Raw genomic sequence first — 19232 nt, forward strand, 5'->3', positions numbered from 1 at the left:
ATAAGATGTGTAAGAGGTGGATGTTGGTCTTTTAATAGCAAATAAGTGTCGAATAGAGAAGTGGACATGTTAAGTATTGAAAGAATTGAAAGAATGGAGATTTGGTTGAGTGAATTATAACGATTTGGAACCCACCTATTTATAGTGTTGTTAATCTTGGAAGATAATTTATCTAATTAGAGTAAGTCTATTAAGTCCTTCTTTATATTGAATCAAATACTTAGAGGAAGGAAAAGTTGATTGAAGTCCTAAGAGATAAATTATAGTACTTGGGAATACTTGAGGTAAGTAGATAACGTCCCAATCAATTTATATTTTTAAAAATTTTTTTTATCAAATTATTTTTAACAATTTACAGTTATTAATATATGTCACTCTAGCATTGATTAATATTATTAATTAAATTTATTTAGCTCTTGAACTTGTCATGATTTATACTTATAAGATTGGCGGAAATGTTTTTATAAATTCTAGTACTTTCTTTTCAATAAAGATAATCATAAAAATTGACAAAGAAGTTTACAAAATGTTAGTTGTGAATTTTCATATTTATAAAGGATTAATGTTTTAAACAGTTTATGCGAGTTTGATAGTAAGAAGAAAAAATCTTATTTTAAAAGTGATGATTTTCTCGCATATTCAAAAATGGATTTGAAGAGAACTTAGAACTTTATATAGAACACTGGTTGTTAACGGCAGTTCTGTTAGCCTTTGGCATGTCATGGTCAAAGACTAACTAGTTTGATTTTCGTGAGCTTTGTTCTCACATTTATTATTTGTGGGTCTCATACTTGCATTTGTTTTCATATCTTCAAGCCCCGTTTGGTTAGCATTACCTTTATGGGCTGTGTGTCCACATTTGTCTTCCTGACTTATGTCACACTTGATTATTTTTCCTCGTGGACTGTGTAACCATATTTGTAAATTGTTTTAATAAATCCCAAAACGTATGAATTTTTTAATTAATTGATGATCTCATACTTTAGTGGTTTTTATTTAGCAAGATGATATTATTTTTATTTATTTAATCTATTTGACTTGTGAAGATTGTATTTTAAAGATTCTTTGAAGTTGCATAAAAATTTATTGTAAATTTACCAATTTTATTATATTGTATCGTCTTCTCTTTAATTTGCATAAATATTATAAATTATTCATTTTTAATCCTACAAATTTTATGGTTAAGGCGTTATTCACTAAAAAATATTTCTTTGGTCTTAGACACATTAACCGGTGTTGTATCTTCTATTAGTCATTAAAGAGCTTTAGCATTGAGTGAAGTGAGAAGAATGGTGGGTCAAGTCTCTTCTAATGTTAACCTAAATTCATGTATTATATTTGTAAATATAATGTTAGGTGCTCCACATAAACTATAGTTAGGGTTCTTATATTATTACAACATTGTCTGTTGGTTGAAAAGAATAGAGCTCCTGGTTGTTAAGATTTTCTGTTTGAAATTTATATTGTAGAATTTTTGGGAGGTTTTGTCAAAATTTTACAAAATATATATAGATATATATTAATTCATTTGTTTAAGGGAAAACCACTAAGGATATCCTAAATTCAAAATAAATATAATTATGAAAAAAAAAGAGAAAATAAAGTAAATAGAATTTTTTTAAAACTAAGACTTAAGAGATATGTGTTCTGTACTCATATTCCATGCCAGTCACTTCTATATTGAGGCGTGACAATGGCAATGGATTTAGGCCAAGAGGGGCCTGAAAACAAAACGAGAAACAAAAACGAGCCCTTTAGATTTAATGCTAACAGTTTTAGCACCAAGAATTTACATGAAGTAGGCCCAAGCAAAAGCAAAAAACGAATGGATCTGTAAGAGGATCTCCAATCCGATCAAATAGGAATAAGAGAAATCAAGCTACAAGGTCCAAGTTACTATCCACATTGGTAAAACATAAGATTGTTGAAAGATGAAATAATATTGTTGCGGGCTCATTATCACAAAAGGGTCCTCTACTCCCAGAGCAACAGTTTCAAGAACATGATTCTACTTTTACCATGGTAGAGAAATTCCCACTTTCTCAATGTCCAAGCCAAAACTATTCTAGACAAGACCACAGTACAAGCACGGCTGGCAAGGGGAATCAAATATAATTTACATAAAGTAGGCCTAACCAAAAGCAAAAAACAAATGGATCTGGAAGAGGATCTCCAATCCGATCAAGTAGGAATAAGAGAAATCAAGCTACAAGGCCCAAGTTGCTGTCCCCATTGGTAAAACATAAGATTGTTGAAAGACGACATAATATTGTTGCGGGCTCATTATCACAAAAGGGTCCTCTATTCCCAGAGCAACAGTTTCAAGAACATGATTCTACTTTTACCATGGTAGAGAAATTCCCACTTTCTCAATGTCCAAGCCAAAACTATTCTAGACAAGACCACAGTACAAGCACGACTGGCAAGGGGAATCAAATATACCACCAACCGAGGCCCCCCGATTTAAAATTAGGGTGATTGTCATCTCAAACCCATGTGAAGGGTGGGATCAAACATTAGAACCAATTTTTAAAGCAGTTGAAGAAGGTGTTAATGGTGAAATCACTAGGACTATCGAGGAGGTTGTGAACGGAGGAGTGGTTTAAGCTCCACATGTTAGAACCCTATAACATATTCCTTTTCCTATGTTTATGGAGTTTATTGCTTAGAATTGTAAGGGGCTGTTGCTAAAGCTTTCCCTAATAAAGTTTGTGATCTAGTAAGGGGAAGAAATGTTAATATTCTAGCACTTTTTGAAACCAAAGTTAGAGGTGGAGAAAGCAGATACAATTTGCAAAAAGCTAGGATTTTCCAATTAGTTGAAAGTTGAAGCCACATGATTTTTAGTAGTATTTGATTGTTATGGAATAGTAATAAATTTACTATTAATTATGTGTTTTCTAACAATCTGCATGTGATGGAAAATGGGGGCATTAATAGTTTTTGGTTATCATGTGTTTATGCTGAGATGAATTATGTTCTGAGAAAGGCACTATGGAATAGTCTTGAAATTTTGGGGGCAAATATTAATGATCCTTAGTTAGTGGCAGGGATTTTAATACTTTTCTTTCTAAAGAGGATAAATAGGGGGGCCTCACCGAACTTACTATCAATGCAACAATTTAATATAGCAATCCATAAGGCTAAGCTTATAGAGTTGGATATGTGGGAGATAGATTCACCTGGGAAAACAACAATATCAAAGAAAGGATTGACTGGGCATTCTCTAATTATGAATGGAATCTTGCCTTTCATGATTTCAAAGCTTTTCATTTGGGGAGATTTGGCTCAGACCATTATCGTATCTGCATTATGAATGTCAATCATCAGAATCAATGTTGATTCCAACCTGTTTTCAAGTGCCAAGCAGCTTGGTTTTAAAAGAAGGCTTTGATGAAGTTGTTAGTCAATGTTGGGAGGATGGAGATTAGAATGTTAAGGTTAAAAGGTTTGAACAAGTCACCAACTACTGGAACAAATCCAGAATAGGCAATATTCTAAGGAAAAAGAGACACCTTTTGTATAGGTTCACAGGAATTGATGCTGCTAGAAGTAGAAAGGACTCTTAATATTTACAACAAGTATAAGCAGAGCTGTGGAAGGATTATAACAAGGTGTTGGCTCAAGAAGAACTTCTCTAATACTAGAAGTCTAAATGCAATAGTTGAATTGGGGAGATAGAAGCAGTAAGTTTTTACATGCTACTATTGCCATTAGGAGAAAAAAGAACAAAATTGAGGCTTTGAAGGATGGTGATGGAAATTGGATTTTTTATCATGAGAAATTACAAGATAATGTTGTTTCCTACTATAAAAAATTTTTCCAAGCTGAAATGGTTGATGTAATCAATACTCATTCTAATAAAAACATATCTGAAGCTTAGAAGTTACATTACTTCTTTGTCTTGTGAGGTGTCAGATGAGGAGATTAAGCAAGCCACTTTTGAAATTAGTACTTTCAAGGCTTTAGAACCCGATAGAATTCAAGCTATTCTTTACCAACAATACTAGGAAGCCTTGAGGGTTTCAATATGTACTATGGGTAAGGAGATATTTTGGGAATCAGGGAAGCTTGAGAGAATTAATTGTACACACATAGTTCTCATGCCTAAGATAGATAGACTGAAATGTATGAAAGATTTCGGACCAATCTCATTATGCAATATGAGCTATAAAATAGTTTCAAAGGTGATTGCTAATAAAATTAAAGGTCTTATGCCCCACTTATAAAGAATCACTAGAGCAGTTTTATAGCGGGAGGACAAAGTAGTTATAACATAATCATAGCCCAAGAGGTGATCAATATGATGATGAAGACAAAAAGAAAGAAAGGCTTGGTGGCGGTGAAGGTCGATCTTGAGAAAGCTTATGATATACTTGAATGGCCTTTTATCAGAAGATACTTGAAAGAGGTAGGCTTTAGAGAAGACTTTTGTAAAGTCATCATGACGTGTATTAACACCCTAACAACAAAAGGGATGTAGAATGGTGTATCTTCCAATGAATTCAAACTATCTCGCAGCCTCAAGCAAGGTAACCCTATCTCCCCTTACATATTTACCTTATGCATGGAAAAGCTGAGCCACTTCATTGAAGATGAAATTGCTAGTGGTGAGTGGAAACCCATCCAGCTAGTTTAAGATAAGCCCAGATTATCACACTTGTTTTTTACAAATGACTAGATCCTTTTTTGTGATGCTTCTCAAAACCAAATAGAAGCTATGAACAGAGTTATGGGTAAATTCAATGCAGCATCAGGCCAGAAAATAAATAAGAGAAGACTAAGCTCTTTACCTCAATAAATGTTCACATTACCAGAGCACAAGAACTGAGTCATGATTTAAGAGTTAGTTTAACTAGATTCGGGAAAATACTTAGGGATACCTCTTATTCACAAGAGAGCCACCAAAGCCTTCTTTACCCCTCTCCTATGCAGAGCTAGGAAAAGGTTATGAAGTTAAAAGAGCAAGTTTCTTACGCTAGTAGGAAGATCTGTCTTGATTAAGTCTGTTCTCTCAACTCTACCTAGTTACTACATGCAGATGATCTTATTGCCTATAGGTATTCTGAATAAGCTAGAGAAAGTGAATAAGGAGTTCCTTTAGGGAGAGAGTAAGGGAAATAGGAAGCTGCACCTTTTGTCTTGGGAAACTATCCAAAACATAAAGAATTTAGTGGATTGGGTATAAGGAATTGAAATTTGAGAATTAGGCTTTCATATGGAAGTTATATTGGGGATTGGTCACCAACCCAAAAGCATTATAAGCCCAAATACCATGATCTAAATATAAATGTGGGGATGGCTCTTTACTAGAAATCAAAAGCAAGGTAGGAGCTTCAATTAGTTAGTTGGAGAAGTATAACTAAGGTGTGGGATTCCTTCCAACACAAATTGGGGAGAAAAGTGCTATCGGGCTATCAAACTTCTTTTTGGCTTGATAAATGGTTAGCAAACAAACAAGCTCTAATTGAGTTTGTGAACAATGGTAGGGAGTTTGTTGATATGAATGCATCTGTGAGGGATTATGTTCTCCCCTTGAGAGGTTAAGACACTTTCAAACTATTACCTTAGCTACCTATTCATGTGATGGATCTTATTACTAATACTAGAGTTCCAAATGAAGAGAGTGTGGAGGATAAACACATATGGCTTTTTTCTATTAGTTATTCTTTGCTTTTGCAGTTGTTAAAGAACCCAAAGACCCTATTTGGCAAATGATTTAGAGATGGCCTATCCCGAAGAAAATTAAGACCTTTTCTAGCAAATAGCTCATAACAGAGTGCATACTAATGAGTTCATATCACAAAGAAGCCTAAATACAACAGTCTCGTGCCCGTACGGTTGTAATGAAGTGGAGGACGTAATGCATCTCTTTCGTGACTGTTAACATGCACAACGTTGGTATAATACATATGTCTAACTGACTTGGTAGAGAAATTCTACAAATTGGACATAAAGGAATAAGTGACTTGGAACATAAAAGCACAGGTGGAAAACTCTTCCACAAAATCAGTTCTTTAGAATGTGTTGTGTAACAGCCCCAGCCCCAGCCTCTCCCCCTGGACTTTCATCACATTGGACACACCTCCCCCTAAACCCTATATGGGATGACCCCTCTTAAGAGAGCGTTAGGAGACAAGGCTTCCCTATAATAGTATGTGGAATTATATTCCTGCCACTAGTTCAGTGGTACCAGGTTCAGCCTCAACTTCTTCAAGTAAGAGAGGTTGGAAGATCAAGCCTGGGGAGGCTCTCCTCACAATATTTATTGCAAGATTATAATCCCACATACTACTGTGGAAAAGCCTTGTCTCTTGAAGCTTTTTTAGGAGGGATTGTCCCGTGTGGGGCCTAAAGGAAGATGTATCCAACACGATGAAAGTCCAAGGGGAGATGCCCTTGATGAGCTAGGACTGTTACATTTTAAATCCCCATTCCCATTTCCATATCTATATCTATTTTCACTTTTATATCTATTTTTATTTTCATTAAAAATCACTTTTATTGTACCAAACGATGCAATAGGATTTTATTTATTTAGAATATAAATTTTATTTTGAATTAAAGTTAATTTATGGACTTGTGGTGAAAAGTCTGACTTATATGATTATATTAAAATTTTTTTTCTTAGTTGCTCTCAAGAGCCTTTTTTTTAATGAAGGATGCTAATTAATAAGTTAAAAATTATCAATAAATATGTTTATTATATAATTCCAAGAGAAAATTAAAAAAATCTAAAAAATCATCCAAGTTTGATCCATACTTTGAACCAAACCAAATTGAAAAGAAAACCAAACCAAACCAATTAAGTATGAATGCTTGATAATTTTAAAGAGAATGTGGGTTAATTAATTTTTTTATCAGGGCAAGTGTGATTTTGACAAAAAAGCAATAAGTGTATTTTTGGCAAATTTCTTAGGGGCAATTGGGAACTCCTCCTCTAAGGTGGGTACGTCCCTAAACTGGCTTGGTTCACTTTATTATTTTTGCCCAAAATCTAATCAAATCTAACCATGAATCATAGTATAAAAATTTATGTCAAGCACCCAATTGAATAAGCAAACGGTTAAACCAATGCTTGACCAAATTTATTTAACTATAATTTTTATCATTAATTTTTAAACTAATATCGGATCTGTTTGGATACTCCTCAAAGTCAATTATACGAACCAAAATCATGATTTTAAAAATGTTTATGCAAACACTCCACTTTCTCAAAATCTCATTTACCTCTCAGAACTCCATTTCGCAGAAGCTTATTTTTCCTCCATTCTAGAATCCGTTCTGGCATTTGAGCATTTTTCCCATCTTTTTCCCCCTCATTTCCCTTTCTTTATTGTAATTTTCATATTTAAAATTAATTTTAAAAAATTATTCAAATATCTTCAATTTTATTAAAATTAATTTAAAAAATATTATCCAAACATCATTATGTTTTAATAATCACTTTTTTTTTATAATCAGTTTTCTCTAATTAAAATCTAAACACACCCTTAATGATCAATCCGTTTTCACTTCGTTGCCATGACACCCTCATGTCCAGTACACCAGGGACGTAGAGTATCTTAGTAGTAACATTGGCATGTATACACAGTAGAGGCAAGACGAAGTGCTCGCAGAAACTTCGTCTTGCAGAAACTATATATATATATATATATATATCGACGATAAACCCAAACACTAATTAACAAGCACTCAATCTCATCACATTATTTCCATCTTCTCATCCTCACACAATCATGCCGATGAACTTTTCGGATTCGTCACAACAAATTTCTTCGGATTCTTGTCCGCCGCTGCGCCTTTGCACCCGTCGATCAATGCTGTCAGATCAAACGGCGCAACTTCGTGGGCGAGCCACTGATCGACGCAGAAGACGGACTGCGAGCAGTTCTTGTGGGGCCCGGTCGACGTGACCTCGATGTATTCACAGAACCAGCTGTGGTGAGCTCCGGCGCCGTCGGAGGTAAGGTTAAGGCGGCAGATCGGCGAACCGATGCAGGGACCACGGCCACTGAAGATGTCGCGGTTGCCTCGCTTAAAGTAGTCGTGCGTGGGACCCATGAGGCCCCATGACCAGAGGTTTGGGATCCACACTGATCGGCCTGAGGCATCGCTGAGCGTCACGCTGATTTTGGAATCAGTTCCGGCTTTGATCATCGAACCTGTCTTCACATATAAGGTATAAACGCATTTCCTCTGTTCGATGAAATGTCTACGTGAGATCATCATGTTATACTAAACAACATCACACTGATCCAGTAAATAAAGTATAATGGCTATCAAATCTTTAGTTTATTGGAATGCAATTTATATTTGAGAAAATCTATATATGCCAAAACACAAGAGGGAAAAATTGATTTAATTTTGGAGATCCAAATGATATGTAGCTCTTTATCATGTTAAACTTCGATCTGGGGATAGCTTTAGATGTATCCTTAAGAAATAATGGTAGTGATGATGAAGAACTTGAATTCTTGCTTAGATTTGATGGATAGCTGAAGAAAGAATGAGATCTTTAAAGAACGATGAATAAGAATTGAAGAAAACTTACATCGGAGCCTCCAGAAACTGCGGCGAGGAAGAGAGCTAGACATAGCGAAGAGAGTATGCAACTCTTCATTTTCACGAGTCACTTACTTTCTCAGTAACTACTGCTCGTGTGTTGATTATGTTGTATGCTGCTGATTTTATGGTATTTATAGTCAATTTTCTTGTTCAAAAGATAAAAGATTGACTCTAATACAAGAATTTAGTCATATAATGTAATTAATCAAAGTTCGAATTTTCCTTTGGAGATGTACTCCCGTTTATTGTGAGAGAGTGTTTCAAAGTGTTTTAGTAGGAAAACACACCTGTCCACATAGAAGAAATGATAACAAATAGGTAACCAAACTTGAATGATTTTTAAATACCAGTTATATTCATTTACATAGGATTATTTTGGTTTAACATGCATGGTTTAATTTAACATGCAAAACTCAACTCTTCATGCATGTTAAAAAATCTATAACTGAACTTGAATGATTTTTAAATGTGAGTTATATTTATATTTATTTTCTTCATGACTTAAAAAATATAATAAATATATAAATTTTAATGATGAAAAAATCAGACCAAACTGAATGATTGGACTGTCGACCAATTAAGCTAATGGCTTGATTAAGCTGGAAAAACTATTTGGAGAGTTGGACTAAATTAAGCCACTTTGGACCAACAGTTAGACTAGAAACTGAAATCAAGTCAGAAATTAAATCCATTTTTTAAAACCCAAATGGTTCAAAAATACCATTGTTCTTTTTTTATATTTTTAATTAATTTTTTTTAAAAATGATTAATTTTTTTAATTATTTGATATTATATTGTATCATGTAACTTGTTAAATAAACTTAAAATATTTGGTTTTGTTTTTAAGTTAAAATAATAATTATATATTTATTTTTCATATTTATATTATTATATACTCATAATTTTTTAATTTAATTATTATATTATTAATTTGATAATTGATTTAACTGGATTAGACGATGAAAATCCTAAATTGCTAACTTTTTCTATTTAATATGGGGTTCAATTTTAAAAATACTGGTAAATTTACATGAAGATTGTGACGGGACGCAAGCGACAACGGGGTGGGGACAAGCGCTCAGTGCACTAGTGACAGAGTGGCATGTTAGAAATATTTAAATGCAAACGTTAGTCTCATGGATTGCACCGCCATAACAAATAATATTTTTTTAAGCCAACGAAGAAAATACATTTCCATTATAATTTCACCATAACAAAAATAGCTGACTTACGGATGGTTTAATATTTCAAAAATTGTTCAAATAAGCTCCCAACAAATAAGTAGTTTGATTTATATGTATATAAATATATTTTTTTATCATCAATATTTTTCATTGAAATATATTTTTATAAAAAAACTTATATACTCCACTTTATATAATTAAAATGATTATTTTTAATTAAATAAAGACATGTAGATTTTTTTAGATTATTTATTTTATAATAAATTCTTGTTATTAATTTAATAACACATTAAAAAGTCACTTATCTTAATTTAATTGAATATGTTAAGTATATAAAGTTAAATATACAAGTCTTGCCTTATTTTTACGTAGGTTATATACTTATTATAAAAGTTAAGCTATATATCCATTCCAATAATATGTTTTAGAAATCTAATACAGACGCAAAATCTCTCCCAAAATAGGGAAAATGACAAAAAAAAACCTTTCAAAATTTGCAAATAACAATTAAATAGTTCAAAATGTGATTATTATTATTTAATCCTTAAGGACCTGTCTACAATTTTAAATTTTGACAAAATGACATATTTGACCTTAATGATTATTATAGGAAATGATTACTTTTTGGTTACGTTATTGATTAAAATGGAACAAAGAATAATTACTTTTTTATGTAAATTTGTTTATCATGGTACAATTAAAATAATCATTTTCAAAAAAAGTAGTAGTTATTTTTAATTCATTTATAAATCATAAATTTATTTAAAAATAATCATTTTTATTGTGTTTTAGTCAATAACACAATTAAAATAGTCATTTCCTACAATAGTTGTTGGAAAAATATCATTCCATAAAAAATTAAAATGCCAAAATATAAGCAGTTTTAAGAAAAAAATTCAAAATATAAGCAGTTTTCCATTAAAAACTAAATAATTACTCCCTCTGATTCAAAATATAAACAGTTTTAAGAAAAAATTCATATATTAATAAAGGCCTAGTTCCCATAAAAATATATATTAATTTTTCTTTTTACCTCTAAACTCCAGAGTCAAAAATATTTACACAAAAACCTAGATTAATAAATACAATAAATAAAATAAAAAATTAATATATTAAGTTGCTCATAATTTGAACTAAGATTAACTAAGAAAAAATATTTATATTTAGACCAAAAGAAATATCATATTTGGTGATACTTAATTGTCATGTATATTTTGAGATTTTTTTTTTTTTTGGGTCATTCTCCCGAAATGATTTTTTCAAATAAGCAATAACACTTCTAAACAATGCAAAAACAACTTAGTGCATGTTTGATGAGTGACAGAAGACTCCAAAACACAGTTTAAAAGTTCAAAACCAACCCTATCGTGGCTGGGTTAAACTAAACATAAATGGTTCAATCAATAATACTGGACATGCTTCATCCTTCTTGTGGAGTGCTGATCAAAGATAATGAAAACATATGGAGATGTGGCTTTCCAAAGATAGAACTCATGGTTATCTAAGAGGATTTAAGAAAATAAACCATGCTGCTATTTATTACTTACCAATAACATGACTTATTAAAATTTAATATTTGATATTAATATTTGGATCCAAAAAAAAAATATTTGATATGAATATTGATAGTGATAATATATCAATAATTGCAGGATCACCGCCACAAGAATGGCAAGAAAAAATATCAAGCGGAATCAAGTGTCTTGGGAGTAAATAACAGCATGTTTCATGAATGGCGTGTCAAACTATCAATTATGTACATATAAATATCTGTCCAACCTCCAGTAAAGCACATGGCCATAATTTACATGACATGTAGACTTTATCAAACTAATACTGGTTGTAGTTTTAATATGTGCAGCAAAGAAAGAAAAACAGGTTAAAGCTCTGGTACACCAGATTGAATCAACGGAGGAGAAGCAGAAAAGTCTGGTTAATACTTGAATTTGCAGCTTCCATCTGCAAAATCCAACAAGTTCAAATCTCATTAAAAGGGCATTATATAATATCATCAGTATCTCAGCAAAGCCACACATGATAGCCAATAAAGATACCATAGCAATAACAAGTCTTAACCCATTAAATGGAGTCCGCTACATGAATTGCACAATATCATTATAATTTATCATCAACCAAGTCTTTGAAAATATTGTTGATCAAGATGTCTAATTCAACAACTTACAAAAGTATTCTCTTTAGTTTTTATCTATTCACTCTTTACAGGTTCAAGATGGCAACAGACATTTTTGTGCTAATGGCTAATAAACATAGGGCAAAAGAAAAAGAAAAGGAACTTTTACTGTTCTACCCAAGCAAAAACAAGCTGAAAATTAAAGATACACATATAAATGCATCAACTACAATGATTAGCCAAATTCATTATCATTCAGTCTCGTACTAAAAAAAAACCAAATTCATGATCATGTGCACAGAAATGGGCGAGCATTCATCCCATTTACCACAGCTAAATGCATAGCTACATGTGCAAATTAATCGAATTGTTTGTAAATTACAATTTGAATATGACTTGCTAGAAGTTTGGATTTCACCCAACTTATTTATAATAAAAGAGCTAAAAACATATTAAAGCATTTATTTTTGGTCACCAATAAAGAATAACAATTCTTTGTACATGACTTCACAAGTCGTCAACAAATAGAATCGTTTATATCTAATCAAATATTATAACATTTATAGTTCCAAGTTTATTTCTTACATAAACACAAATGTAAGCTTGTTTAGATTATATATGCATGCATGCAAGTACTCATTATATATCTTCAGCATTGTTTATGAACTCCTCAAGCTGGACTCCTTTACGAAAGGGAGTCAAGTTTGATCACAATTATTGACATAAATAAAGCTGAGGTCAGCGTATCTAAATAAACAAGAGCAAGCATAGATAATGATTGGCTCTTCTCAACTTGATTACACATCCCAATTCATAGGGATTCAAATGAGCCAAGGCCGTGCCACTACATGACATGGCACTTAAAACATGTCATTCTTGATTCTCCCCAAAACATATCTGGCCGTTATCATGTTGCCTTGTTTTTGTGTTCGTGTCAATTTTAGTTTCATGTCAGGGCTCTTTAATGACCAGTATGGCCTCAAGCGTGTTATAATAAAATAACATACGCAATAAAATAACCGTTAGAACATCCATATCAACATATAAAACTAAACCATGTATCTAAGATGTCCCCCATCGTGAATCCCCAACATCACTGACACTATACCCCCTGCAGATCGTCTTCCTTTAAGAATTCCATAAGGCCAGAATATGGATATTTTACAGAAAGACTTTGTTTTCTTGGTGCTAAAACCACAGGACAAGCCTCAAGGAAAAAGGGTATTCCTAAGTCAACATTTGAAAATAATGTAGAAAGCTCTCATACCATGTGTCTGTGCATGTGAATAAACATTTAGATGAGTATGCGTATGCAAATTTGCATGTATGTGTGGGCATACATATTAATAGTGTTATAGTGGTAGTATTTTTCTGCATGAATTAAATAGTATCTCACTATGAGAAAAATATAATTACAATAAAATATGGGATAGAGCAGAGAAGTGAAAGGTATTCTCCAATGGGAAAAAAGGAAAAAGTTGGTCCTCTAAATCTCAAACAGAATTTATGGCCATACTAGACAGAAATAACCAAGCCACAAATAAACACCAGCATAAACATATTCAATAAATGACCAATAGATATAGATGATAAATTGAATGAGGATGCCACGGAGGCATGACAGACAGAGAGGGACACCATGCTTGGTAGAGTTAACAAAGTTGGACTGGCAATGAAGAAACATAGCTGGAATTTATTGAATTTAAATAAAGCACTAAAGATAGCAATAACAATTACCTTGGTCAACGGCTGGAGCTACCAAGATCAAAATCCATGGTGTAGTCATACTCAATTGTTGGAATTACAGAGGCCATGAATTTCAAGAATAAGAATAGATACCTGTGAAAATAAATAACTGATTGTAGCACGTCATACAAAATTAGAGGAAATAAGAAGAATAAAAGATCACTCCTGCTTCTATACTCAGCCATTAGCAGTGACATGATTTACAAAAAGTAGTGTTCAGGTTTAGAAATTTGCACTTTAATCACCAGAAAAGAAAATTGCATGTTGGGCTTACCAACTAGGCTTTTCCTTCTCTTTTTGTTTTAAGATGTCCGATGATAGTGACAAGTATAAATGTTCAACAACTATTCCAAATAAAATTCACGATTGCCATATCATTGAACTCTCCCACAGAATGGGTGAACAGTCATTCCATTAAGTCCTTATTACATAGGACTCAATTTCAGAAGAATCATATCAAGAAATAGTTTGAGTGCTTCATGGATTCCCAAGAACCCAAAGAAATATTTATAACGTATTTGTGGGTAGACCAAGTCAAAGGGCGCTAATCCAACTCTTCAATGAAGCCATATGTCATCAAATTCTATTATGGACAATTAAAATGATTGATAACATTATCAATTCACAAAACACAAATTTTTAATATCTCAAATCAGCTGGTAAATCAAAATATAATTAGGTAATGGGGAAAAGTAAATGAGCATGCTTAACAGTAAGCTCTAAAAGGTTTACACTTTTGGCCATTCATCAGATCTCACCATGTTCAATATTAGAAGATAAGGACTATTCATTCTCAAAGGAGGGGTTGAAAGTACATTTTCACTGAAAAAGCATTTCTGAAGTTAATAGTTGAACCATTTGCATGAGATATGGATGATGTTACAGCATCCGGTACCAGAGCTATCCTATACATCTAATCAGACAAAATGCCAAATGGAGTAATTGAATACCAAAGGTAGCATCTTATATGATAAAGAAAAAGGGTTTACTTGTCAACTTCTGGTTCAACTCCACGTGACATCAGCACATCAATGATTTTCTTCATCACTGCTCCATGCCGACAAGGATGAATAGATGCATGCTTCCCAGGCAAGTGAGGGTGGTCCTCAATTGTTACCTGCATATAGATTCAATAAGCATACAATTTAATTCACAGAATAGCGGAAACCACCCAAACATAATCAATGAGGATTATAGTCACAGCATTATAATTGATAACTAACATCCATTCCTTGTAAATCTACTCAAATAAACAAAAACTATCATTTCAAGTTGGACATAATCATCCAAATGTCTGTCTCACCGTTTTGCGTGCATGGTCTTGACTAACATCTTCAAGGACTAGTTCTGGTTGCAAAAGCATCCTTGACTGCCACAAGACAGAAATTGGTATTTAATAAATTGGTCTGGTTTCTAGGGCATACAATTAAATATGGTGGAAGAGACAATATGTTTCCCAAAGTCACCTTTTGGTCGCTGATAATAAAGCATAAAGTACATGTGCTATAGGATACATATATTCAATTGCCCAGAATGCAAGATATGACAATCCTAAGAAATCAATAAGAGTAAAGTACTGGAACTCAAACCATGATAGAACTGCCAACACAGACACAAGCATGCATGAAAAAGAAAACTGGAAACAAAAAAGAAGATTTCACCCTGTAAATATTAAGAGCCCGCAAATGACACCATAATGTAATTGTAGTCCAGGAGGCCTAGGTCTACATCCTCTCTGTTTGAGGAACATACATAGTATAAACAATCACAAAGGTCCATTTGAATCAGCAGAGGCTAGTGACAATGTTGACCATGGATTAGAGATATTAGGAAAACTGATTTATTATTTAGGAATCTTATGAAAAGTAGAAGTCATTTTGTGCTAGGTTACATTATAAAAAAATGATTTATTTTTAGAAACTGCTCAAAGTAACTTCTCAAGATAGCTAGGAATCTGGTTTTATATAAATAAATATTCTGATTTTTTAAAAAAATTCAAATAACCATCTTCAAATTTCTCAAAAGCTTTTTTTAAAAATTTAAACAGATAAATTAGCTCATAGAGTGCATAAAACTGACTCCACCACTAAATAAACAAGAATTCTCATTAAAATTCCAACATTTTCATATCATTCATCTGCACAAACCATCTCTCTCTCTCTTGGTTGGAAGTGTCAAGGTCACGCACACAAAGGCAAACCTTTAAATACATGTTTTAATAGCTCCAGTAAATGAATACACTGGAGTAACAATGAAATATACAAGTGGCAAGGGTCAAGTGAGTAACACTGACCTCGTCATATCCAGTAAGCCACACTCGAGGGGTTTGATAGTACTTGTCATACCTGCAAACCAAGGAAAGGATAGCTTTTCTAGATAGTTGCCAGAACACTAATTGGTTTCTAATGTAAAATAAGTACCAAATGGACCACAATTATAATGTCAATCATACAAGATCACATCACTGCTCTGCATGACATTAAAATGAATGAGTTTTAGGAGAAGCAGAATCTGCTAAATGACATTTAAGATCGATATTGAAACTGAACTTACGTGATGCTGACATCATATGTTCGGGTTCGAAGAATATTATCATCGTCAGGTTCTTGAGCTACTAGATATGTGGACTGAAGAGTTGCACCCATTCAGCGTAACAGCACATAAACGACACAGATCAGAATTATCATACCAGTAACCAAAAAAAAAAAAGCAACAACAAAAATAAATTATTTAACAAGAACCATGCAAATGCAGAATAACACGAAATAGTGCAAAGAAATTATACAAGTGAAGAAAATTCATAGTTGAAAATTTTGAATTAAGGTTCACATCCGGGTATGTCATGATCCACTCATACAGTAACGTTGAAATTGTAAGAACAGAAGTGCGGTTGTGGTAGTGAGTGAGTACAAAAAATCAACACCATTAAAAAATTGTAAGATCTCTAACCAGGCAATAAGTGAAACATGAGGGACATACTACATTCAAACAAACCCTAGTGAACCATAAAGTATTGAGGAGAAAAACAATATAATATTAAATCGTTACAATTCAAGCTATGAAGAGCCCTCCAAGATAATAAGTGCAGTATCAACTTACAGGATCTGTAATAATAACATTGTCAGCTTCTTCAAACTCTTCCATGTCTGGAATATCCTCTTCTTCCTCACCTCCCATGTTGGAAGAAATTGGCTTAACAGAATCCTTTTTGCTGATTTCTATGCTTTCCATGGAAGGTAAATTCTCATCCTCATCAGATTTACCTTCTAAAAACAAAAGAAAAATGCAGAAATAAGATCAAATAATCAAATAAATAATGTAAAAGCACAATAGACTTTAGTCAAAAAACGTACCCTTAGGCTTCCCATGAGTTGCTAGCCACCCATCATTATCTTCATCATCAAGTAAAACTTCTCCTCCAGCAGCTTCATACTCTTCTTCTACAGATGCAGCTCTTCGAAGACAAGGCACTGTTAAAACAAATTCAAAATTCAGCACCAAATAGGACAACTACAAATGAGGGGACATGGCAGGAACCATCTGATTCAGTAAGGGATGATTAAGCCGTTAAAGTGAAAAAAAATAGCTATTTTGTTCAGCTCCCGAGTTCTAACCCATGTTACCCATATCTTGCAGAGCCAGTCAGTCACTGTATCTCAAATGACATGTCCTCTCACAATTATGTATTCTAACCCAAAAGCCAAAGAAAAGAAAATAAAAAGGTAGAATCTTTGGCCAGATACGATCTGGACCCAGGTTCACATCAGCAATTATGACTTGCTCACATCATCCACTCAATCCATTATAAATGCTAACTAATAATAATTAGTACCAGTATTAAATAATGAAACCATCATTACACAAAATAATAAGCAAAAGGCTTGGCCAATTTCAGATGCCCTTTGAAGCATCAGATTAAGCAAGAGGGTCAGCACGGCAAATCCAATGCTTCCTAGTATCATAAGTTTATTCTAAATAAAACAAGAGAAACCAAAGAACCATGGGGGAAGGGGGAGAAAACTAAAAATGATAAGCACAGATAAGTAAAGCAGTGTACATTTAGGTCCTCCTCCTCGTAGATATTTACAAATTATTTACATAATGTGCTACAATTCATTACAATGGAAACTTTGTCATGTAAATCAAGCAATTGAAATTATGAAGTCGCCATGCTTTCTTTGTTTTGCATGTGTTTTGCATGTGGTCATAATTGATGGGAGTGCTGAATAAGACTCCCAAGTATACACAGCTTGCTTATTAGATAATTAACTACCTGATAAACTTCCAACAATATTCATCACCGATTACTTGGTTTTTCAATATCAACAATAACTACTACATTAAATGGTAGAGCTGAGACACATAGAACGCAGCACATTTATGCAGAAGCACAATTAGAATTAGTATAATGCTTTCGTAAGGGGAAAATAACTGCTTCCAATAAATAAAAGTAAATCAAAACAAAAAAAATATGGAGCATAATTTCATGCAGGTCTTACCATTCCTAGTAATTAAGAATTGCTTCTGTGGTGGTAAGTATGGCTTCCTCTTGTTAGGCTCACCTGATTCCCTGTTTTATATCATGAAACATAGAATCAACATAAGCATACAGAATAAAGTTCAGCAACTGAAAGAGTAGCATTTACATGGATAAAAAAGATTCAAACTTTGATAAATGGCTGGTTAATCATCATGAATTCAATTCGAATGCCCAACCCTCAGTCACAACATGATCACACCAGAGCTCCACTAGAGAAGTAATAATATATTTACCTATAATAAGAATTTCTTCCGAAGGGTACACCCTTACCTAAACAAAGCTTCAAACTAAAGTAACGATCTGGTGCCCTTCCCCAAATTAAGAAACAGGAATAATGCGCAAATATTCGTATAATTTTCCGAGATACTAAATGGGAATGTCCAGTAAATTACCAGGACCAGGTGGGGCATTTGGCGACGAGATTATCGCCGGCTTCAACGAACTCGGTGACACTGAGAACTCCTTTCTCTTTGAAAGCCGAGACAGTTCGAGGGCCCGTGATCCTCTCCATAGTGCCTTTGAAAGCTTCGTGGAGTTTCTGAGACAAAACCATCTCTTCCTCAAAGGACTTGGCAGCTTCTGAGAGAAATTGTCGAAGGAAGAGGATCGGACGATTTCAATGCCAGAGAGAGGCTTGGATTTTCCAAGTGATTCGAACAATCAAGGAAGTTTGGATTGTCGTTTTCGTGCCAAGTAACCTTTCATTGTGTTGCTTCCATCTAAATTTTCTGAAGTACTTTTAATTTTTTCCCCCTTAATTGCCAATAAAAAATGTCTCCGCAAGCCCGCAGACATATGTTTTTCACATAAAAAGACTCATTTGCCCCTTCAAAAAAAAACCAATGTCATAGTTTAGGGTTGTTTGAAATTATTTTATTTTATTATTTAAGAATTAATATTTTATAAACATATTTTAAAAATAAAAAAATAATAAAAATAAATATTTTTTTTATTTTTCTTTATTTTTCAGCATAATAATCTAGAACACTTAAGAGTTATTTTTATTTTTTTATTCTTCAAAATAATATTTTATTTTTTTATTTTCTAAAATACTTTTAAAAAT

The 19232-nt window shown here is 33.1% G+C and overlaps 2 protein-coding genes across 3 annotated transcripts; both read right to left on the reverse strand.

Moving 5' to 3' along the window:
- Nucleotides 1–7543: 7543 nt before the first annotated feature.
- Nucleotides 7544–8679, reverse strand: LOC129316585 (PLAT domain-containing protein 3-like). The gene is made up of 2 exons (XM_054961000.1): nucleotides 8555–8679; nucleotides 7544–8199 (listed from the first exon to the last, which is right to left on the reverse strand). Exons 1-2 carry the CDS (start codon nucleotides 8621–8623, stop codon nucleotides 7738–7740), a joined length of 531 nt encoding a protein of 176 aa, XP_054816975.1. The 5' UTR covers nucleotides 8624–8679; the 3' UTR covers nucleotides 7544–7737.
- A 2776-nt stretch (nucleotides 8680–11455) lies between these two features.
- On the reverse strand, nucleotides 11456–18896 carry LOC129316393 (autophagy-related protein 3). 2 transcript variants are annotated; one of them, XM_054960800.1, is made up of 10 exons: nucleotides 18562–18896; nucleotides 18129–18199; nucleotides 16983–17099; nucleotides 16729–16892; nucleotides 16183–16256; nucleotides 15923–15974; nucleotides 14933–14998; nucleotides 14619–14746; nucleotides 13621–13722; nucleotides 11456–11711 (listed from the first exon to the last, which is right to left on the reverse strand). In XM_054960800.1, the coding sequence occupies exons 1-9, from the start codon at nucleotides 18720–18722 to the stop codon at nucleotides 13626–13628; spliced, it is 930 nt and encodes a 309-aa protein (XP_054816775.1). In that variant the 5' UTR covers nucleotides 18723–18896; the 3' UTR covers nucleotides 11456–11711; nucleotides 13621–13625. The 2 variants fall into 2 exon arrangements, with proteins under 2 accessions (XP_054816775.1, XP_054816774.1); XM_054960799.1 differs by having other exon boundaries at nucleotides 16729–16895; nucleotides 18562–18893.
- Between the last annotated feature and the right edge of the window lie 336 nt (nucleotides 18897–19232).

Source organism: Prosopis cineraria, unplaced genomic scaffold (assembly GCF_029017545.1).
Source record: "Prosopis cineraria cultivar Desert tree isolate PC_DT_omini unplaced genomic scaffold, ASM2901754v1 PC7, whole genome shotgun sequence".
Taxonomy (NCBI): domain Eukaryota; kingdom Viridiplantae; phylum Streptophyta; class Magnoliopsida; order Fabales; family Fabaceae; genus Prosopis; species Prosopis cineraria.